General features: G+C 39.4%; 2 protein-coding genes across 18 annotated transcripts in view; one reads left to right on the plus strand and one right to left on the minus strand.

Moving 5' to 3' along the window:
• The window catches only part of CLCN3 (chloride voltage-gated channel 3), a 66,019-nt gene extending 53,176 nt beyond the window's left edge, over positions 1-12,843 (minus strand). For both annotated transcript variants that reach the window (XM_032108430.1, XM_032108428.1), the window contains exon 1: positions 12,711-12,843. The gene's annotated coding sequence lies outside the window, so the exon portion shown is untranslated. The remainder of the gene's footprint in view (positions 1-12,710) is intronic.
• A 117-nt stretch (positions 12,844-12,960) lies between these two features.
• Positions 12,961-23,080, plus strand: part of NEK1 (NIMA related kinase 1) — a 51,993-nt gene continuing 41,873 nt past the window's right edge. For 14 of the 16 annotated variants that reach the window (XR_004240061.1, XR_004240062.1, XR_004240063.1 and 11 more), the window contains exons 1-8: positions 13,902-13,957; positions 16,063-16,211; positions 16,292-16,388; positions 18,360-18,457; positions 20,046-20,129; positions 20,543-20,610; positions 20,733-20,819; positions 21,865-21,919. Coding sequence is in view for 13 of the 16 variants with exons in the window: in XM_032108418.1 (XP_031964309.1) it covers positions 16,095-16,211; positions 16,292-16,388; positions 18,360-18,457; positions 20,046-20,129; positions 20,543-20,610; positions 20,733-20,819; positions 21,865-21,919 (606 nt within the window). In the remaining 3 variants the exon portion in view is untranslated. Of the gene's footprint in view, positions 13,102-13,368; positions 13,566-13,901; positions 13,958-16,062; positions 16,212-16,291; positions 16,389-18,359; positions 18,458-20,045; positions 20,130-20,542; positions 20,611-20,732; positions 20,820-21,864; positions 21,920-23,080 lie in introns of those variants that run through there. The other 2 variants (XM_032108415.1, XM_032108416.1) reach the window with 2 other exon arrangements.

The following is a 23,080-nucleotide window of genomic DNA, read 5'->3' on the forward strand; positions in this document are numbered from 1 at the left end:
TAAAAGAATTATTTACAATTTAAAACATATTCTCTCCTCAGATAAATTTCTTCCATTCATCTTTATGTGAACTTTTTTCTTGATCTTCTAATATTTTACAGGCACTGGAAAAGCTTAATGGACAGCTAAGAATATTTCACACTGACATATTAGGAAGCATATTCTATTTGAAAATACAGTTTCATCTCCATTGTTTTACCTAAATAAATCAGATCACAATTTATAATTAGATCAGAAGCTATACTTGAAGTTGTTCAAAAGATGCTAACTTTCCACACAAAGTAATTTTTTGAATTCACAAAGAAATGGTACCTACAAAGACCATGCCTCCCAAAACGTCAGTACACAAATAGACTGACTATTTCATTACTGTGTTCACAGAAAGTCCTGTTAGTATCCCTTTCCCAGGACCAGTGAGGTGCTATCTTAAACGGTAGGCACACAGCATAGCTAAAATGAGAAAATGGGACTTCCTACAAGTGTTTCCACTCACTGCATCATCTGCTGCCTTTCTCCACCTGCTTCATGCACCAAAACAATATCATAGACTCATCTGCCAACTGGCCTCCTGCTCAAGTGAAATGTCTATTTTAAATTTATATGAATTTTCCTACATTCTGGTGAGACTTGCAAGGAGACAGAACACTCCCTGCCTTGTCCATAGAAGTAGCACTAGAAGACAAAAAGCACAAGACAAAAAGAAACCCCGGTAACACAATGTAAGGTTTTGTCTATTGTGTTCTTCTCCTATTGTAGACCTGACTTTTTTTAACAGTTCTATTTTCCTGTTACTTTAGTAATCTTTACTATTGGGCAGAAAACAATTAACAAGGAGGAGAATGCTAACTGAATGGTGGCCTATCACAAAAAGTTGTTTGTGAATTTATCAAAACAACAAAGAGGTAGCAAATATAGACCCCAAAAGTACTACCACTTTTGTGTCAAGCCCAGGCCTCCAAACTGAATTCAAACTGCTCCAAGAACTCCTGAAGATCCTTACTGTGAGCGTCTCTCTTGTAAACCACAGGTGGAAACACAACTACCAAAAGCAATTACTTGAGCTCAAAGGGAAATGATTCTATGGTGTTAACTGACCCAAATTAAGGAAGCATGAGCACTGGGTTCTGTTATTAATCATCTGCTGTTGTATTTGATGCATACTGAGGGCATGGCTGAAGTCTGCTTAGTCTTTTAATTACAGTACCAACTTTCAAAGCCACATACAGTTTTTTCATCTAATAAAGACATTTTCCTGTAATATTCTTAGCAAAAATATTTAGTACAGTATAAAGACAGAACATTGTAAATGTATCTTTTCAAATACAAGACTATTTTATTTACATTAGGCTCCATAGCTTCAGTTAATTTTACTACAAACCTGCTATTCAGAATAAGAGAAATAACTCTCCCCTTGGATAAATGTCTCTTCTTAGGTAAATATCAGAGCAATAGATTACAGGTATTAAATCTTCCAGTAATTGAGAAAATGCTTTCAGACTGGGCTACAATGGAAGGCAAAGTTTCATCAGTGGGTCAGCAGCTGACAAATAAAACCAACGCTCTGCAGAGCCAGGCCAAGCACACCGCAGAGAACCCCTGTACCACCGCTCCACAAGAGTGATTCCACAGGCCAACTCCTCTGGCACACACATGCCTCCAGTTGTGTGACAGGCATGATACTACAGCCCTTACCATTTTAAATGCTACATGTGGCCTGCTGTAGAAGTATTGCTGCTGATAGACCTCTCCAACAGCCACGCAAAAGCTGTAATACCAAAACCATTCATTTTGAGGGCTTTAACCAAGACTTCAATTACTTCTCTGCATTCCCAGAGAGTCAAGTACCACCAGTGCTTTGTATCTGATTCTGTGTTACAGATCCTGCCTCACAGCAGCATGCAGCAATGGAAGGAATACAGGAAACTAAGAACAGGAGAATGTTAGCTGTTCAATAAGCTTCACGCAGGACTAAAATTTTACTTAAGAGTATGTCAATCACTAACGTGTCCACTGCTATCTGTAACTAATGGCAGGGAGGACAGTTCAAGTCAATGTACAACAAATTTCCTTGTGTGCCTTAAAGAAAAGGGTTTGCTTAACAAACTAGGATAAAAGGTTAGTAATGCACCATCTTGAGCTGTGTTAAACACCCAAGATAACTTTTAACGTATGTTCATGTGACCTAAAACACTGCTAGCACGTGAGAGATCTGCCTCACTTAAGGAAAGGGAGTGATGTGGGCACAGAGAGTAGACTCCTTGGAAACAGACTGCTGGGAGTGTCAATAATAAAGAAAATGAAGAGCCAGGAAAATTATTTCTATTGCTACAACAGCCAGAAGAGAACCAGTATTGTGCCTGACCAACTCTGGTGCAGATTATCCTTAGTGGATAACTGGAAGAGTATGTTCATATAAGAGAACCTGCACAAATGCTTGTGGGGTTGAAAGGGGATAAATAACTATCCAACTTGCCATTTTTTAATGTCAGATCCATTCCACAGACTCCCTGCCCTACCCAAAGAAGTACTAAATGGCAAGTGGGGAAAAACAGAAGTTACTCAAGAGAAATTGCACACAGGAAAAAAAGGTACTGGCTGAATGCTAGCCAAACTAAATCTCTTGGAAAAGCAAACAAAACATTCTACACCAGGTTCCCAATAAATTCTTCTTACAGTAAGTATTTAAGCAATAAACCTTTTTTTCAACCTAGACTACTGTAAAAATCCAAGAGGAATTACAAAGGAATAATGAGAACATTAAAGATACTTCTTTTAACTTATTTCTACAAAGCACCACAGTTTTGATAGAGTCTACTCCAAATATCTCAGAAAGCAGACTCAAAAATGCTTCTGATTATCTTTGAAAAAACCCAAAAATATTAAAGTAATGCACTGTAAGAATAACAAAACAAAGAAAATACAAGCAATAATCAGGAAGCTCTTGAAACAGGAAAGAATTTCACTCAACTCATATCCAAGTCTTCTACGAAATGACTGTAAAGCAAAAAAGATGCAAGTAACTCATCATGCTTCTATTACTAAGGTATTTCCAGGATGTCCTGACCCATCAAAATGCTTCTACAAAAGCAGGTTAACAGAGAGGCCTCTGGCACTAAAAAAACTAAACAACAAAATTACCAACCAAACAAGCAAAAACCCCAAACCAAACTGAAGAACAGAGAGCTGAAGCAGGATATCTTACCTGTTACGACTAGAGAGCAAAGAAAGTAATGAGCACAGGCACAGTATATTGTGGAAAATCTAATTAAATACAGTGCAGGCACGAAGTACACTGGTAAAGGAGAAACAGCTACATTAATAGCAGAAAAAGCATACAAAGGCTGTGCAGTTTTCTGCACAGTCTAGTACCACAGGCATTTTTCTGCTCTCCAATGTCAGACAACCAACTTCTCTTTCAAGCCCTACAATTAAAAGGTCAAGTAGAGAAGCAAGTCAGCTGAGGGAACCACTTCCAGTGCAGAGACATGTCTATGGAAAAGACAGAGTAGGCCAGTAAAAAGCCAGACATACAAGACATTTGTTGACAGATGATGCAAGCAATTGGTGAATCTCCAGAATGTGCTCTGTTATCCCATAAAAACACTTTTCTATATCTCAAAGGAGTGGCAGGAAAAAAAAAAAAGGCAGTTTAGGCTTGTTATTTCCCCAGAAGGGGGGTGGAATGAAAACTTAAAAGTACTCTTCCAGATTCCAGATTACAAATTTGCTTTAAATAGTTCAAAGCCAAAAACAACTAAAAAACCCCAACAACAACAAAGAATCCAACAAACACAATCAACACAAAAAACCCCACAATAATTGATCTTAACAAAAGAGCTCTTTCTCAAACTAAGAATCCTGATTAAAAAAATCAGTGTAAAATTCATTTTTTCTGCTTAGTACTAACAACTAAGCTAAAAGGCAGTCATCTGTCCTCCAACTCACATAAATCTTCCAACAAACCCTACTCAAGTACAGCACTCAGTGAGAATGCTTTGCACCCATGAGGCAAAAGGAGATAAAATTAAGATTATCAATACAAGCTTTACACATAAGAATATGTTCTACCATAGAGAAAATGCAGTGATAGAAACCAAAGAGTAATTTGCTGAAAAAATTTAAAAATAATATAGAATTTTAAATGGTTTAACTGTAAAGAACTTTCAAAACAAATCATTTGTTATAAAATAGCCAGGCATTCTATATATAGCAAGATATTTTTAAGTATCCAACTACTGTATACTTTAAGAACAGACAAATAATATGACAGAGACATTTCCCACACCCATGCTTAAATTAAAATTTTAACATGTATCCATGTATGTATGGCGGTCTATGTCAAAACACCTGCCCAAAAGATGAAAGCAGGATTAAGCTGAATTCAAAACCTCCCGTACTACATTAATTTAAAATCCTGCATCTTTTTTAGTTCTTAAATAAACCTGCCCTTCAGAAAGAAATTTTAAGCTCAGAAATTACAAGAATTTTATAATAGCTCTAAAACAAAGGCCATGCTGTGGCCATTCTTTCCCTTAGTCTCACCAGCATGAAAATTACATTTCCATTTTCACCACAGACTCAGCATATCTAGCTTTCATTTATTTATTCTGTCTGCGACATGAAAATATTTAAGCAGGATGAGAACATCACTCATCTTCCAAACTCCACGTCTGGAAAACGGGTGAGTGTATTGTGAGGAATTTCTCACTGTATTTTTTAGACCACTAGCAGATTATTTTTTGCAAAAAGCCACAAAAAAAAAAATCTTAACACCTTAAGTTAAGCTTCGACCACAAAAGTTCTTAAGGATACTCAATAATCCAAAGTGTTAAAATTTAGGGAATGCATATGCTAACTTTACAGAAATATATACACAGAACATTCTCTGTAGCACTCAAAAAACCCCATCAAAAACGTTTGTGCTTTTGTGAGGGTGGTGAGGCACTGGAACAGGCTGCCTGGAGAAATTGTGGATGCCCCAATCTAGGAAGTGTTTAAGGCCAGGTTGGATGGGGCTTTGAGCAACCCGTCTAGTAGACGGCATCCCTGCCCACAGCAGGAGGGTTGGAACTAGATCATCTTTAACATCCCGTTCAACCCAAACCTTTCTGTGATTCTATAAAAGGCCTCAGGAAAGGATCTTGGTCAATTTCTAGGTCATCTTTGGAAAAACAAAGTTATGAAGGAGCACTGCCAGTTAGTTAAGTGAAGCTTTTTGAGTTTAAAAATCAAAAAAATCTATTTGAGTTTATGTAGTAGATTCCCAGGTTGTCTTGGAAGAGAAGATAAAAAGTCAGTTTCCAAAAATATCCACAGGTAAAGCTTAGACTAGTTTCATTCACAGCTGCTTCCAAAATAAAATTACACTCATGGAGGAAAGAGACATACTCAAATATGAACAGAACCACACAGACAAAACTACAGGAAACGATAATACTTATAAAGTACATTCTTAGCTTTAAAACTGCAACAAAACCCCTCAGTATTTATATTTATGTTCTACTGAATCTTACCAATCTTAGTTAAAAACACTTAACAACAGCCCAAAAAGTTTCTTCATTTTTATGACAAATACCAGTATAGAATATCATCACTATATACCTGATATTCACAAAAGCAGAACCTATAATAAATACTCATTTTCATTGTATTTTTTAATCCCTTCAGCTTCAAAAAAAAAAAAAAAAAAAAAAAAAAAAAAAAGAAGCCAATAAAAAAACCAACTAAAACTTGACAGCCTAATTCTGGATGAACACCAAACTCATGCTTCTGGTCATATGATGCCAAACATTGAGGGCATTGACTTTAGCTTGTATAAAGTATTCAAAACCACTGTGTCTCCACTCCCTGAAATGTCATAACCGGAAAGATCACGGCTACCCATAGTTGCAAGAGCTGAGGCATTAAACGCACTGGCACAAACATACCAGGCTACCCAATGGAAGGCATTGCTTCTTTCACATTCAATTACTAATGTGGATACTTTTTAATGGCATTTCACATGCAGCAAGTTACTAATGTGAACACTCTAACAGCATTCAACCAAACTGGCTGGATTAACTGAAAACTCCACTTTAAATTTATCTAAGCTTATTTATTGATACATTAGAAAAAACTCTGTTATCAGAGCTGAGGACTAGTATCCCACTCAAGTACAGTAACAAGCAGCTCCATGAGTGGTAGTGTCTTGGAGAGGTTTTCAGTCAACAGATGAGAAATAACATTGCAACTTGTTAAGACAACTGAAAGGTAAACCCCGTATTTCTCTTTTGAAGGGCAGGACCTATGACTGCAGTTTCCATTGTAGGCAATGTAACTCCTGTTTGTTGAGTCTTAGGTCACGATGCTCATTTTCTGTTTGATGAAAAGACACTGCAACAGTGTCTCTTTACAGTTTTTAAAGGGTTTTGCTCCTTTTTCATGTGGACTTGTGTTGAAGTCATCTGAGGGTTATACAACAGAGCAGAGCTTTTACACATCACCAGAATGACCAGAAATCTTGTTAACCATACTACTTTTCTTCAACTTTTCAGAGAAATGCACTGAGCAGTCCCCAACTATGTGTACAGATTCCTAAGTTCAGGGTCACACCTGAGTTGAGAATTTTTCAGATCATTTCATTCAAGTTCAATATAACTCAGTATTGTCAAATTGGAATCTGAAAAAGCACCACCGTCCCCAGTTTAGCTCTAAGCATCTTCTCAATAACAGCAGCTACCACAGATTGTTTAAGGTCTGAATTAAAATTTCTTTAGAGGCAAGCTAAAGCCCCTGAGATCAAGGAAAATATCCTATAGAGCTCTCCAAAATACAGCACAGTCACAGGAGCACTACTTGTGAAATCTTGTGGGGACCCCTGGTGGTTCCTGGTACTTACTCACCCTACTAACAGTTTTCCAGCTTCAAAGGAGTGAAGAAAACACCAGCTAAAGAGGAACATACCCACTGTACTCTTTTAGAAGTGACAGGCATTTGGTCACCAGAAACAAAAAAAGGCTGGGCACTCCTCTTGGTATGTGTAACTGTAGAATCCCAGAAGAAAAGGGGCTTTGAGTGTGCCTTTGTGTGTTTGAGTACGCCTCAAACACTGATAGCTGGATGGCTGTGGAGCCAACCAAGGATTGTTGGCAATAGCAGACAAGGATTGTTGGTACTAACATGCCATGAAAAAGAACAAGATATGGTTGGAGAAGGGGCCATGCAGATGTAGGGCAGCACTCCCCAGGGACAAACATCCTTGGTCTAGTTCCCAGAGATAAGCACAACACAGGACAGCACAAGCACAGGAATGAGGCTAAGGTATGGGTATGGACTGTAGAGAGAGCTCAAGACTATCCAAGATCCCAGAAGCTCCACAGCCCATTTCCAGAAAGGTCTGAAAGAACGGACTGCACACGATGGGTAATTTGCACAGAAAGCAAGAAACCTGCCTTCAGGGTGAGGAAACCTATGTATTAAAAAGTACCCCCAGCAAGCCCAGGCAGTGCCCCCAGGACATCTCATCAGCTGGACTAATGCTGAAACCAGGACTAGTGATCTCTTTTTCTCTCTTCCCTTTCACCCTATCCCTTTAGCCAAAGCCCACTGCCATGCGCTTCTATGCACTAACATAGCAACTTCCATGCCAAGTGTGTTACGTACTAACAAACTTTCTGATTGATTGCAGACCCTCTGACTTTTGTTGTTCCTTTTGACTACGAGCATTTACGAATTATGAGTGCTTCCTTCTCCTTAAGAGAGGGACATCACAGCAGCAGAGGGATAAACTGACAGCTGTATGAACAGCTATTTAAACTTCACAGCCAGGAGCCCTGACAATAGGCTTGCTCTGTTTCCTCTCAAGCAACAGTGTTAAGGCAGCAAGGTGAGGAAGGACTGAAGTGATCTGTGATCAACACCTGGATTTGGCTCATGGCTGACATCCTTTGCTGGACTACAGAGAAGCCACCTCATTTTTCTAAAAACAGCACTTCTAACCATTACTGGTGGGCATTCTGGTCATTTTCAAAGAACGAAATAAATATATAAATGTATTCTAACTAAAGGAGATTAAAAAAAAAATCAAAAGGCAGTGAAGCTCTAGATGCACAAACAGCACCAAAAGCAAAGTATTTACTAAATCAAGTGTGTTAGCAGTTCAGAATGCACAGCAGGTTCCCCTCAGTCGAATATTCTTCTCTCCAGCTGTAAAACCTACTTGAAAGGTTGGCAAGGGCATCTCCCAAAATTATGTGTATTTTATCAGGGTCTACAAATGGTAGACAAGTTTCTCGCAGGAAAGTCCGGAGGGAAATTTACTGTTCAATAGTGGCATCAAGCTGAAAACAAGACTCAAAGTGAGTATTTTACGAGGAAAAAAAGCAATTCGGTTCATGAGAGATTTTTAATATTACAAAAAAAAAGAATCACCTATAGTTTACTAAAAGACTTCTAGCTAACAGACTGCAAAGAAGGTGAGTTATCTTAAATGTGTTAATAACCACAGAGATGAGGTCAGTTCACTGAGTTCATAGATCATATTTATTAAAAATAATCCATCCTCTACCTATCCAAGAAACAAAACATTCTTTAAAATTTGTTAGGAATAAACACTAGATTTTTCTAACTGTGGTAATAACATAAATATTTAGTGCACAGATTGTTAGGTCTCCTCAGGTGTCTTAGAAGCTTTACTGCCTAAGTGAAAAAAATATTCACATCTCAGCACAAAACAGAAGAAAACTACTAAGTCTGTTAGACTGATAATAATTTAAAGTTGGCTGCAAGACAAGAAGCAAAAAGTCAAATAACAGTTAAAGAAATTTTCAGTTTTCTTTCCTAGATATACTCCGGAAATTTATAGATTTTTCAAAATCAGAAAATGAATGTGTTTGGAAGCATATGGAGAACTGAAATTTTTTTCCCAACATATACATGAGACAAATTAAAAGTGGAAGACTCAGGGGAAAAGCTGCAGTAGATCAAAAACTGCAGATAACACATCAAAATCCAACAAATCTGGCAGAAAACACTAATTTGAAGAGAAGAGAGGAAGGAACTCAAACACAAACTTATCTTTCAGGAAAACAAGTACTTGAATTTAAACTGGCAGGATGTCAAAATATTAAATCACCCCAGTAGCTCTATCTGGAATTGAAACAAAGTACTGAAGTGAAATGCCATTTTTACTATTTCAATTAGGAAACATTTCTTCATTATATTTTATCCCAGAACGAACATGTAAAATGCACATTTGAGTACTTCGTCTCTTCTGACTTTTTAGAGAAATTTATGAAAATATATCAAAAAAAAAAGGAAAAAAAAGTAACAGCAAAGATTATTTTTATCAAAGGGTCTGTGCTTCAGGACTGAACTTAATTCACTTTTTCATTTACTACTCCTCCTTACCCTCAAACAGTAAGAACAGTCCACTCCTGTAACTAGAAAGCCTAAGGAAGATGCTTAACAAACTAAACAGCCGAATGCCTAGAAAGTTCAAGAGGAAAATACCTGTCTAGACTCTCTGTAAGTTATTAAAAATAACTGCTGGTACCCACTATGAAGTTATAAATTCTGTTCTACACACTCCTTTCCAGGAATATATACTCAAGACTACATAATACAAACTAATAAGGACACTCCAGATGTAAATGGATTTGTAACTATTTTAACAGCTTTGTCTAGAATCATTTCTATTACGCATGAAAGCTGTGAATTATTTCATCAACTCTCTTCTCCAGTAATAAAAAATATCAGTTCATTATGTATAATTACTATCTCAACAATTTACATTTTTCAGTTTCTATGTTTTTAAAGCAGAGCACATTTCCCAGCAGAAAAAAAATTTTTATGCATTTACAACCCTCTTATCATAATCAATTTATGGTTTTGTCCAGGCTTTATTCTCTCAGATTATTTTATAAAGGCTTTCAAAATTCAAAAACAAGTTTCAAGTTAAACGACTCTAAAAATTTGTAATTGTCAACTTTCTAATATTCTGAGCATCTTCAGTTTCCAAAGCATGGCATATAAACAAGCACGAAGTACTGTATTGCAGAGCCTCCTTGTTCACAAGCACAGGTAAAAGCTGGCCTGACACCCGAACAACTTTAGCAAGTCAGATAACACAGAACCTGCACTTTCAGCTTGTGACATAAGGAACAACTGAAACAAGGACGAGAGAATTAGGAACTTGCTCACAGGCATTAAGCTGAAACCTTAGTTTTGGGAAAATAAGCAGGGAGCGTACAAAAGCAATTCCATGCACATGATCACTGCCACTGCTGACAACCTTTGGAGTTTATTGGGTCACTGCTGCTGTCAAGGCGCCAAAGCAAGAAATTTAGGAACATGCAAAATAGTCTGAGAATTAGGAAATTAACTCAAATTGGCACTATCACTTCTGGCACAAATCTCTTCAGCAGCAGAGCTTCTATTCTACTTTTTACATTTATGACCAAGTTAAAAATATCCCTACTGCCAAATTTTTATAAGACTTTACCCTGAAAACTTGATCTTCACAGTTACACCTATCCACATGCATATGAAGTCAGCTAAATAAGAGCAGAAAAAAACTATCTCAATGTTCCTAGAATGCCTTTTGGCAATGGTTGTGAACTTGGAACAGTTGTCCCGGCTCTAGTGCTTACACTCAAGGAATGCAACTCTGCTGTTCCAGTTAAGACACACACACACAGACCTCAAAGCAAAGTTGGGGGGGGGGGGAAAGCCAAATTTTATATTCAGTGAACAGGAGAACATATATTATGCAGCCACCTGTTCATAGAGTAACCAGCACATTGGGTTTTCACTTGCAGGTTACTCAAACATCAATTTGGTGTGCAAGAGAGCACAAGAGGAAGTATAAACACGGTCATGAGAAAAATGCTGACAAATTCATAAAATAAAGGGGTTCAGAGCAGTGCACTCACAAAGGCCAACAGCTTCTACTATCTTTCCTGGTCAAGAATTTGGATAGGCTTGTTACTGTTGCAAGAGGAAAAGAGGGGAGGAAGCAGGGGGGGATTTTACCTAAGATTACTTTAATTTGCAAGTGTGCACCACAGAGAGAACAGTGGAATAGTAAACCATTCAAAGAGGGCACTGTAAAAGTTTGGGCAAAGAAAACCTTGGAATACAACAAGTAAAATATGTTTCTAGAAACATTACAATACACACTGTGTATGACATCTACTACTGCCAGGCAAAGAATTTTTAGGACTGACATACCACATACCAATACTAAACAGAAGCAAACAAGCTCAGTTTTTCTGAACACCAAGTAAATTCTGTTTTCACGTGTGTTGCACAGAGATGCAGAGTCATTGTGTTTCAAGCTGTAAGTTTCAAACTACCTGTAGTTTTCCCAGAGCAGAACTCTTTCCCGCTCTGACAACTTTGCAGCAAGTTTACATCTGATTGCCACCCAAAGAGACAAGACGTCAAATTTACATCAGTCAGTGAAAGACTTATCTTAGCAAAACCAATAGAGACAGCTGGTGAGTTGTCTTTAATTATGCTTCACAAAGGTATGTTTCCTATAATGCACAAATATTTTTTTTAATTTTACATTACAGCATATTGACATTTCCTTAAATAGAGAAACAGTTTTGATGACTATCTGCTTTCAAATCTGTCATACCAACACATCCTTCATTCAAATAGCTGTATCTGCAAAGAAGTATCTCTGTTGCTAAGGGATACAGAACATAAACCCTCTCACAGGTCTACCAAAAAGAAAAGCATCTAAAAGCAAAAAGCACCAATTCACCTGAAAATTTCTCTCACAAACTCTGCACTACAAACTTCAGATGTCTCACACCCTCAAAAATGATGTGTAAGTCCTCACACCCAAATGACTACCACTTACCAATATGTTGCCAAAAATATTGAAGCATCTATTCTAACACAGGTTAGTCCCAGCAACACTTTAAATTTGGTTGTAAGGCCCTATTTTACCTAATTTCGTATTTCAAAGTGTGACACAGCAAATTTACTATGCTACACTGAACATAGTTCACTATAAGCACATGATTTTCCACTGTCACATTCACAGCCATTCATTCCAGGTGAGAATTGATACACACTTGTTTCACGGCCATTTCTGTGGTTTTGGCTAGGGAAGGGAAGAATTTTGGACAAGTAGGGAAGATAATATGAAATAATGCAGTCAATATTCAGTTTTAACCTCGCTGACCTGCACGTCCATTTAATTACGAGGCTCCAACAGGAGCCCATCACCTCGCTCCATTGCCCAAGAGCGGCCCTACTAGCCAAACCCATGAGCCAACATAAAGCTAGCAACTTATGCAGAATAATCCTTCCAGCGCTGGTTACGTGGGGAGGAGACCCTGGATATTCCCAGCCGCAGAGCCCCTCGCTTTCTGTGTGCGCACCAGCGCTGCCCGGAAGAACACCGGTATGGGGTGACAGGGTGTAAACATGCTGTGTTTACGCTGTGCGAACACGCGGGGCATTGCCCCCCTCATCCCGGCCTTTCGGGGGAGGCGCACGGACGATGTGAGGGGTCCGCGAGGAGCCACCACGTCCGTCCCTTCCCGCCCCCGGCCGCCCGGAGCCGCCTCGCTGGCGGGGTTGCAGCAGCCGCTCGGCGGGCGGGGGCTGCCGGCCGCCCGCTCCCCTCCTGCCGCCGCCTCGGCCCCGCTCGCTCCCGTGCCGTGTCCCTGGGCCGCGGGGGGACCCGCGCCTGCCCCGACCCGACCCGCCCGTACCTGCGCGGGCGGCGCCGCCCGCTGTTCCCCTGGGAGGCGCTGGCTCATCCTCCCTCCGAGCACCAGCGGGACACGGGCGCAGCCCCCGAACCCGCGGCCGCTCCGCCGCCCGGCACCGCCCCCTCGGCCCGGGGAGGGCGGGGATTCCCACCGCGCAGAATCGGCGCCCCTCGGGCCGCCGCGGTCACCATCGCCGTCACTGCTGATTCTGCTTCCCGCGGTCCGCCCGGCGCGGGTCCGTCCGCGCTCCCGCCCGCCCGCAGAGGGGCGCGGCTTCCCGGCGGCCCGGGAGGGGCCCATGCCGGGCTGCCTCGCTGCAAGGGTGGGTTGAGGGCCCAGGGGGAGGCAGGACAGTCCCGCGCTTCAGAACGGGGTGGAGGCGGTTTCCCAGGTAAAGGAGGCAGAGAGATGCTGGGTGCATCGCGGCATCGTTCGGCTTCAGGGTAAACTGCGCCGCCTCTAAATTCCAGGCGCTGCGGGGGCCCCGAGAGCTTAAGGGTTTTACTTGCAGAGAAAACGCAGGTATCGGGCTGGGTACAGAACTCCTGGGTACTGCCAGCCGAGGTGCTGAGGCCAGTGTGGGGTTCACTTAACACAGCGAATGAAAGTTCCACCAAAACATGTCAAGAGGTGGCTTTTTTTAATTTTTCCTAAGGAAAATGCCCGCTGGTCCGTTTATGTGCAAAGCTAACAAACCCGGAGGGCGCCGTGCCCTGTGCCCACCGGGTGATGAATCGTGGCACTCGGACTGAGAAAGCGCGTTGTAAATCACGAGGCTTTTTGCCCCTAGGCGCTATTAAGGCGCGCATTGGAGTCGGGAACGGAGGAGCCACAGGTGCAGCCCGACCCTCCCCGGTAAGCACTGCGCTCAGCCCCGCCGGGGCACGCTTCCCCCTAGGAACCCTGCCCCGGGGCTGTCCTTGGGAAGACACATACCCCGGTGCCGGGCTGTGCGGTGCTGTGGGTCGCGGGTCGTTCATGAAACACTTGTAGCTGGTTTTGGAGGTTCCCCCCTCACAAAACGCTGACAGCCGCACGCGCCCCGCCCGTCACGTGACCCCGGCCGCGCGTTACCAGGGTGAAGTGCCGCTAACGCGGAAAGGGCGGGCGGGCAGAGCCCCGGCCCCGCCCCGGTGCGGGCTCGCCCAATGAGAGCCGAGCTGCGGGGCGGGGCCGCCAATAGGGGCGGGGGGCGGGGCCTTGGCAGGCGCGAGGCCAGGTTGGGCGGCTGCGGCCGCGGCGGGCAGGTATGGCGGGGTGGGCACGGGGGAAGCTGAGGCAGGGTGGGGACGGGGCGGGCGGGGCCGCCCTTCTGCGGAGCCGGGCAGGTAGCGGGTGGTCTCTCCCAGCCTCCTTGGGGCGGGGGGTTCCCGGCCGCGCCTCTCGCCCCGGTGCTGGGCTTGCTCTGGCTGTGCGGGGGCGGCGGCCTGGCGGGGCCCGCTTGCGGAGCGCGGCCCGTCTCGGCCCGTGCCCTGCCCTGCCCTGCTCTGCCCTGCCCTGCCGTGTTCTGCCCTGTTCTGTCTGCCCTGCCCTGCCTCTCCCCGTACGCGCGGTCGTGGCCTGGCCGTGCGCTCTGGTCGGTCGGGCTGCTTCGGGGCGTGACTTGCGCCGCTTTCCTGCGTGTCTGTGGTGGGTGAACTGACTTACTGCTCTGGGCTTGAAAAGACAACGCCCTGTCGGCACTGATGTTCTTTCTCAGGACGCCTATTTTTCCCTTGCCACACGTACAAATAAGCTATCTAACTCATAGAAGATTATATACCCGCTTTGACTGAACTGTAACTTCTCTCCCACTGGCTGGTTTTTGACCATTTGTATTTGCACAGAGCAGCATGCAGTAGGAGCCCTAAGCTACACATGCAGCTGGTTTAACGGTAGAACAACATTGGTTGCTTCATAAAGTAGGGAAGGAAGAGAACTTCAGTAAAGTAATGCGAAGTTCAAGTTGTGTCCCACCTGCTGTGCTTTTACAGTTGCCCGCAAGAGAATATTGCAGTTAATACCAGTCCTTCTTATGTTTAGAAGTTCAACTTAACATTAAACTATCTTTATGCGCTGTAAGAAAAAAGAACAACCTTACCAAGACGCTGCAGGCCTGTAATTTTAACTTTTTCATTTCCTGGTAGTTATGCTTAGTCTTAGTAGGCTTCGCATCTCCTCTTTTGCAGAACAGATTGCTTCAGATCTCTCGTTTTGTTGTGCTATGCTAATCAAGCTTATTCATTTTAGTCTGCTTTCATGGTATAGGTCCTGTTAAGCAGCATCTGTGTCTAGTACATGGTAATTCTGTAAACACAAAAACGTTATCTCAAATAGAGGAGAGACCCTGTTTGTGAGACCTGTGATGTGTGTGAAGTATGGATCTAAGCTACTAGGATCTCCTGTTGGAAGGAAGCTGGACACAGCAAAGCAGAAATGCTATTAGTTCTTGCAAGTGAGGCTTAAATGCAGAAAATTGTAGGACCCTTTTGTCTTTTTCAGCTTATGGAAACTTCCTCAGGGTATGGAAGCTCTTTTTGCTGTAAAAAATATGATCTTTTAGTCTACTGTAAATTTGCTCTGACATTTGTCAGTTTGGTCTTTGTTTTGCCCTTTCCCTTTGCTGTTCTGACACATCTGTGTATTACCAAAGCTTCCACTTGCAGTTCCTTAGTGTCCTGGTTTTACCAAAGTATTTTTTAATGTAGAACCTTAAACACCATCAAAATTCAGCTGAGTACTCCTTTTAATCTGAAAAGGTAGTCTAAATGGTCAGACAGTACATGAAAAGTAGTGATTTGCACTATTTTGTAATGATTTGTCTTATATGCAATATGAAAAAAGTCTTTCAGTCAGACTTAAGACCACACCTCTCTTTACTGAATAATAATTCAAAATGTGGTGGGGATCTGTGTAATTCAGTCCATCTTTAGCTTCGTTATAGTGATAAAAAACCTGGATTTAGTGCTTCTTAAGAAACAATGCATAGGGATTCCCCTCGCCCCCATTGTATTTCTTCCAAGTAAAGCTGAACGAAAGATTGTCAACCAAGTGCTATAGTTCTATGATGTGTGTGCCAGCTGAATCAGAAGCCTTGGCACTGACTGCACTGATTATTTAAAGATAAAACAGATCCTTTTTAGTCAAAATGAAAGATGAAATAAGTTTTAGTTATGCAGCCCTTGTTGAGCCAACTATACCAAAACAGAATTGAGACTAAGAGTTGATGATTTACAGAAAAGCAACTGAAGAGACAAATGAATCAATGTTTCGAGCAAAAAAAAAAAATATACCATGACCTGATCAGGCTAGATTGCTAAGTACACCTAGTTTAATCTACTTGTGGTTTTTTTGTGTTGTTATTTTTTTCCAGGACTCGAGTAAGGATGCCTTAAGACAAGAACTATGGATAAATATATCAAAGTACGGAAGATTGGAGAAGGATCCTTTGGGAAAGCAATACTTGTCAAAGCTAAAGAAAATGGCCAACAGTATGTTATCAAAGAAATAAACATCTCTAAGGTGAGTAATTATTATTAATTAATTCCTGATCCATTCTTTTTGTGTTTCTGTTCTCATGAATCATTATTTTCCTTCTGAAGATGTCAAATAAGGAGAGAGAAGAATCAAGGAGAGAAGTTGCTGTTTTGGCTAACATGAAACATCCAAATATTGTCCTGTATAGGGAGTCATTTGAAGGTAAGGTGAACTAATACAGTAGAACCTGAAGTAACGTGAGTGACTCTGCACTACTTACTGCATTTAGTCTAAAAGTCAGGGAGTTTTCTCTCTTTAATCAGTATTTTTCATACCTTTATTACTTACTTCAATTATTTTCCGTTGTATTTTTTTCACAATTCCCATCCATGTTTAAAAAGAATTGTAATTTAGAAAAAAGGGTAACAAATATTCATGACTGTATGTTACATGCATCGATTTTGGTTGATGCTTAAATGCAAGATATTCTCTTGTTTCTCCAGAGCATAAGTCTCCTTGAATACTTGTGTATACCTTAGCAACTGGAATGCTTGTGTAGGTTAAATTACAGTCTAATTTTGGATATTGATAACCTAGCAAGAGCAGTTTCGTGTCCAAGTCTGTTGTCTTAGAGTTCAGTCTTCAGTAACTGCAATCATACTGCTTTCAGAGCTGGAAAAATAGATGGGACTGTTTACTTTATCGGGCTATAAAGGAAGGAGAAATAGAATTCTACATTGTCTTCACAGTGCATGTCTTGGGAAATGGGCAGAACAGAAAAAAGATTCCAAAACCCCATTATAAAAGTTAAAATATTATTAAAAGTCCCTAAATATTATTTGAAGTGCTGTTTAGAGATTCTGGTCTCTTCTTTCCCTCCTTTCTGCTGACTTTCTTACGTCTTTCACCTGGGGCTTTCACTTTTTCTATTCATTAAATTAGATTTTTGCAACATAATCATATTACACAGCCACACTTCTGGTTTAGAAATGCGCAGTGCTGCCTTCTTTGTGATAGAGGCCTGTTCTTTAAGACTGCTTTTTTCCTTTTTTCTTACAAGGTAGATCCTGTAGTCCATAATTCACAAGACTCGGTGTTGCATCTTTATTGCTGGGACACATTGTCTTTGAATATATTGAATATAAGGTTTATAAATGTAAATTATTTCAGCAATAGATGTGCAAGAAGTCCAGACTCTTAGAATCGTCTTTTAAAATAATACTAATTAAAGATAATAAAATCACCAAATAGAGAAACAGCTTTAAAGGTTTGATGTTTTGAAAAGCAGATTTCAGAAGCGTTCTGTGGGAGTGAAATTTAAGTGACTTAGATGATTCAATTGATTTTTATTCAAAGTTTTTTAAGTGCTGTGACTTTTTCATAGAATAGGAGCTCTTTTCTTTTGAGCAGCATGTGACTGACTTTCTGTGGTTATTCATCTCTTCTCAAAATCACGCCTAGTATGTGAGTAGTGTAGCTCTTACACTTTTGGCAGCTTGCAATTTGCTTCTGCCTAACCTGTTTTCCCATCAGTAACTGGGAAAACCATAACTTTGAATAGAATGTATTATATTTGTTCATACCTCCTACTGGAAACTTGCATGGGACTTTTTGAAGTCTCCCCAGATTTCATTAAAAAATGAGAAAATAATTGTTTCCATCTCTCATTGTCTGCTGGAAGTTCTCTTACTGTTCTTCAGACTGAAATAAACTGCATGTCTAGTATGATAGCTGATGGTGGTTGTATTCTGGCAAGTCCAGGTAAAATTCCAAGAAAGAACAAGGCAAGTAGAGGCGCAAATTAAGATCCCTATTTTTCGGGTGGGGGATCCATAGGATATTTGAAAGCAGTTTGAATATTGATTTTATATTGCATTCATAAAATGACACCTTTAATTTCATAGTGGTTTTGAATGCTGTGTTGGGGCACTGGTTCAACAGATGTAATTCTTTTCTCTACCTATCAAAATAACCCAGTGCTACCAAAATGGGAAAATTAGGTTGTGAAACTCAAAATAATATTTTTGTTTGAAGTTTGAAAAAATGAACTAATAAATTATATCTGAAGCTGCACATGAAAAAGTAAATGTTTTGTTGCTTTTTCTGTTATTGTAGTGAAGATATATTTGAAGATATAAGTGAAGAAGGGTCTTGTTTTTGTGTTTTTGAAATACTTGGTCATTTACTTTACAGAAAATGGCTGTCTGTACATAGTGATGGATTACTGTGAAGGAGGAGACCTATTTAAAAAAATAAATGCCCAGAAAGGAATCCTGTTCTCTGAAGATCAGGTAACAGCAAACTGCTGCTATAGTGTTTTGTTGCAGGATACCTTTTCATGAATTTTAAATTATTTTGGTTCTGGTTATAGGTGTGGTTGCTTAATCTAAAAGGATATTCTCAAATAGTCATTCTTGTTGCCATTGGTCAGTGTAGCATCTTAAAAAAACAAAACCAAACTGAAACACAAATAAAAAAACCAACTCCACCAAAAAAAAAAACCCAGAAAGAAAATATAGCTGGAAGTCTTGGTTATGTTACTTGAGATTTTGCCTGGATGTGTAAGATGCTTTTAAAAAAATTGGATCTCTTGTGAAGGAAACCAAATTTGAGACATGAAAAATACTGAAAGACAACTTGAATATTCTTCAACCTTTGAAATAATGTTTTTAAAGATGTAATGGCATGGGATTTTTGTATTGTAATACTGCTTTTAATATGTCATAAGTATAAAATAATATACTTTGTAACTACAATAATATGAAATATGGAAATATGGAGTTGGCATCATTCAAAGGTCATCTTGCCATTAATAAAAATTTAATATTCTGCTGATATACTTCTGATTTATTTTCTTTTTCCACAAAACTGGTTATAAAGTCATTTGTAGTGAAAGAGAAGTGGGAGAGTTTGGAAGAAATGAGAGGATTTTAGGTACAGATTTTATTAAATTAAGTAAAAATAAGTTATGTAGGATTCAGGGTGGGTTTTTTGTTAGCATTGTCATGTTTGTTTGTAAACTGTTTCTATGTTTTTATGTCTGCGTCCAGTAGGAACTCAATTTACCTGGGATTGGAAAGCCTTAGTAGTATATTAGGTCTATTTATAGTATTTAGAAAATGGTATTCACGAAACATTTGGGATGTAATTTGTAAAAGTTTTAATTTTTCTCATTTGACCTCACTTTTACAAGGAGGACTTCCAAGTGGAAAAGTGAAAATTATGCCTTGCATTATACTCTAATTTTGTCATGTACGTACTTCTAAGTAGTGAATGTAAAACTACCATTCACATGGCAGAGTTCTTGTCATTAGTTACTTCTTAAATTGTGATTTTTGCAAATTTGCCAAAAAGAGGGCATTGTTCATAATCTTCTAGTTAGATGTTTGTTGCTTTTCTCATCAAAATCTACTTTGTAATATTTTTCGTTTTAAGATAAGATAAACAAAGTTACTATATAAAATAAGTGTTTCTGTGAGCACCAGTAGGGCTTTCTAGACTCCTAGTGGATTAAATGAGTGCAAGAAGACTTGTTGTATTGGTTACAGCAAAAGTACAATCTTTTAATTTGCAAGTTCCACATCTTAGGCATTTTAGCCAATCAAATCCGTCTTCTTCTAGGTTTATAATACATAATGAAAATAGTAGTCTCAAGCTTAATATCAAATTTGGGTAATAAGCATCTTTCATTAAAAGGTTTGCATTATAGTGACAATACTATTAAGTTTTTAATTATTCTGTGGGATAAATGAAGAGGGTAAAGGGGGGAGGAAGGTAAATCCATAGTTATAATTAAAAATCTGATTTGATAATATCTTGTAAGTGGGGAAGCTTTCAGATAAATGGTGACGTTGATACTGTATTTTCTTTTATGAATAGATTCTGGATTGGTTTGTACAAATCTGTTTAGCACTAAAACACATACATGATAGAAAGATCTTGCATCGGGACATAAAGTCGCAGGTATGTAGGTGGCTGTTTTTAAACTGAATTGTCTTTCCAGGTGATTGCATTAATACCTTGCTAGTTTGTTTTTGGAAACATTTCTAATATTGGAAACACTTCTTCAGTCTGCAGGAGATTTATATATTTATACAAACAGATGAGGCTGTTTGATGAAGCTACGTATTATTGATGAAACTACGTGTTACGTATTTATGTGGGGACAGAAAAGGTTATGTTTGACAGTGTGGAGTTTTCTCATTTTAGTGAAGCAGGACTTTTGTAAGTCTGGTGTTCCATACTAGTCAATAACAATGACTTTAGGGGGATTGAATGGTAGAAAACTTTCTTCTTCTCAAGACATGTAGAGAACAAAAAGTGTGCAATTTTATGACTATTTTAATTAACAAACTTCTTAACATTTTTCTATCAAGAATATATTTTTAACCAAAGATGGAACAATACAGCTGGGAGATTTTGGAATCGCGAGAGTTCTGAACAGGTAACTCCTTTTTGATGCTATTTTTCCTCTGACTTAATTTAAGTTGCTTTGATCGAGGAAAACACAATCTCTGCACTTCATGTGAGTTAACCAGTTAACATCTATCCTTATTTTTTTCTTAGTACTGCAGAGTTGGCACGCACTTGCATAGGAACACCGTACTATTTGTCGCCTGAAATATGTCAGAACAAGCCTTACAACAATAAAAGGTACTAATAAGGATTTTAGAAAACATTTTTGGTAAAAATAAGAAAATTAGTTCTTTTAGGAATCTAAAGCTCTTCTAATCAAATAATGGTGAACATCTGTTAGGTTGTCTCTTACCCAAGTAGGTATTGAGCTTCACTGTAGAAGTGGGACCTTAGTAGGTCTGCATTAGAAAGCAATGTCGTGGAGAGATGACTTAGCTTAATGCTCCAAGTTCTAAATCTAGTTGTGTTCTTAATTGTGGCTCTACTTCTGCTTATCTGCACAGTGGTTGTAGTGCATTCATTTTTGCACTAGCAATGTGAAACTCTATTGATGATGAAACACAGTCATTTGATTATCTAAGCCCATGATGTACACAGATGAATGGCTCAGCTTGCTCCAGATACCAAAGTCCTACAGATATTTCGCTCTACATCTTTGCTGCCCTGGCAGCAGCCTGTACCTGGCAACAGTGTCCCCAATGTAATTAAATTGCTGTTAGTAAGTTACCCTTCCACTGCACTAAGCTGTTGCATTTATTGCTGTGAGTGCCTAAAAGATAAAAATTGTTACAATTCCTTGCCCATTAATTTCTTCTACATGGGATTTATTATGCAATGGTATTCTAACTGCATTCTGTAATGAGTGAGGGTAAGGTTAGTCACTGCTAAAAAGAGTAAATTGCCTTTGAGATTTGTATTTGCTGCATTAGGTGATGAGTTTTGTTTGTTTAATTCAAAGACCTCAGCCAAATGTATATATTTAAACAAAAGAAGCCTTTGTCCATATTTTGTCTAATTTCTGTGGCTGAGGTGGTTCAGATGAAAAGTTCTAAATGGGAAGCCAAAATAGCATCATCTGGTTTTCAGAGTGGCCTTATTTTGGTTGATGAATTGGTTTTGGGGTTTTTTTTCCTTGGGATTTTTGCAGGGTCAGAGAACTCAGGGGAGCTTGTAGACACTCAAAATCCACCCTTTTTCTCTTCAAAAATAGACTTCACAGATATAAGTTACTTGGCAATGTTATCTTAGAACTAAGTTTTAAAGTATGTTCTCTTTGATTTAGTGATATCTGGGCCCTTGGTTGTGTTCTCTATGAAATGTGCACACTTAAACATGCGGTGAGTAGAAACTTTGTGTGTCTATAAAAGAATGGTGATTTCAAACAGAATTTATTTCTGATGTTACACAGATATATTTTAGTTGATGAAAGGCTTTCATGGTAGCTGTTTGGAAATTACCTTCAGCATTTTCATCTGGGCTTCCTGTGCCAACCAACGTTTTTCATTGGTGTTTTGTTTCATGCCAATCTCTCAGATATCTTGGCACTTTTGTTTTTAATGGATTGTAATAGCTGAAAAAATCATTAGGTGTTGTAATAAAGAATGTTAGGAGTAGTGGGAGGTTTTTGTGAGGGTTTTTTTTTGTTTGATTGGTTTGGGTGTCTTGTTGTTTTTGTTGTATTTTTTTGTTTGGGTTTTTTGGTTTGTTTATTTGTGGATTTTTGGTTTGGTTTTTTTTTCCCCCAAAAAAGCTTGAATTCATTGAAAGCTTCATTGAAAGTCTGAATTTGGATTTAGCTTTTTTGCAGATGGAATGATGTATTCCTGTTTAGAACAGGAATAGTGCTTAGAAAAAACTCCCAAGGTGGAAGAATTGCCTTTTTCAATTTTTTTCTTCTCTCTATGTGTATGTGTAGTTTGAAGAGTATGTCTTCATCACTCATTTTTCTGTTAGGAAGGGAAGAAATTTTTTTTCTTTCCTGTTTCGGATTTTTTTTTGTGGATTTTGTTTTGTTTGGGATTTCTTAGTAGCTATTTTTATTAAAAGAGAAAGACTATAACAACATGCAAATGGAAAGAAATATTTTCAAGGAATAAGGATTTAATTTCATTTCAAGCTTTTGTAATTTCTTCTTGCTTGGTCTTTTATGTGGCAACAATGCTGACAGTGTTGAATTTTCTGAGAGTTGATGGCAACAATTTGTTTTCTGTAAACTGGGTAATATGAATTGTTTTCCTTTTATTGTACAAAGGAATTGAAATGGTGCTCTCTGTTTCTTGAGCTTAAGCTGAAGTCTGAGCTTCCCTTGGATTTCACCCTGAATGAGTGTGAATACTTTACATTCCTTCATTTGAAATGGGGGTTTGCTGAAAAAGGCAGAAGCCATGTGGTGGTTCAAAGTCTTTGGAAGAGGAGACCAAGCAGATAATTATTTTTTCCTTAGTTATATATCATTGTCAGTCTAGATCTGGAGAGAAATAATTACTTGGTAGCAACAT

This window comes from Corvus moneduloides, chromosome 5 (assembly GCF_009650955.1).
Source record: "Corvus moneduloides isolate bCorMon1 chromosome 5, bCorMon1.pri, whole genome shotgun sequence".
NCBI lineage: Eukaryota > Metazoa > Chordata > Aves > Passeriformes > Corvidae > Corvus > Corvus moneduloides.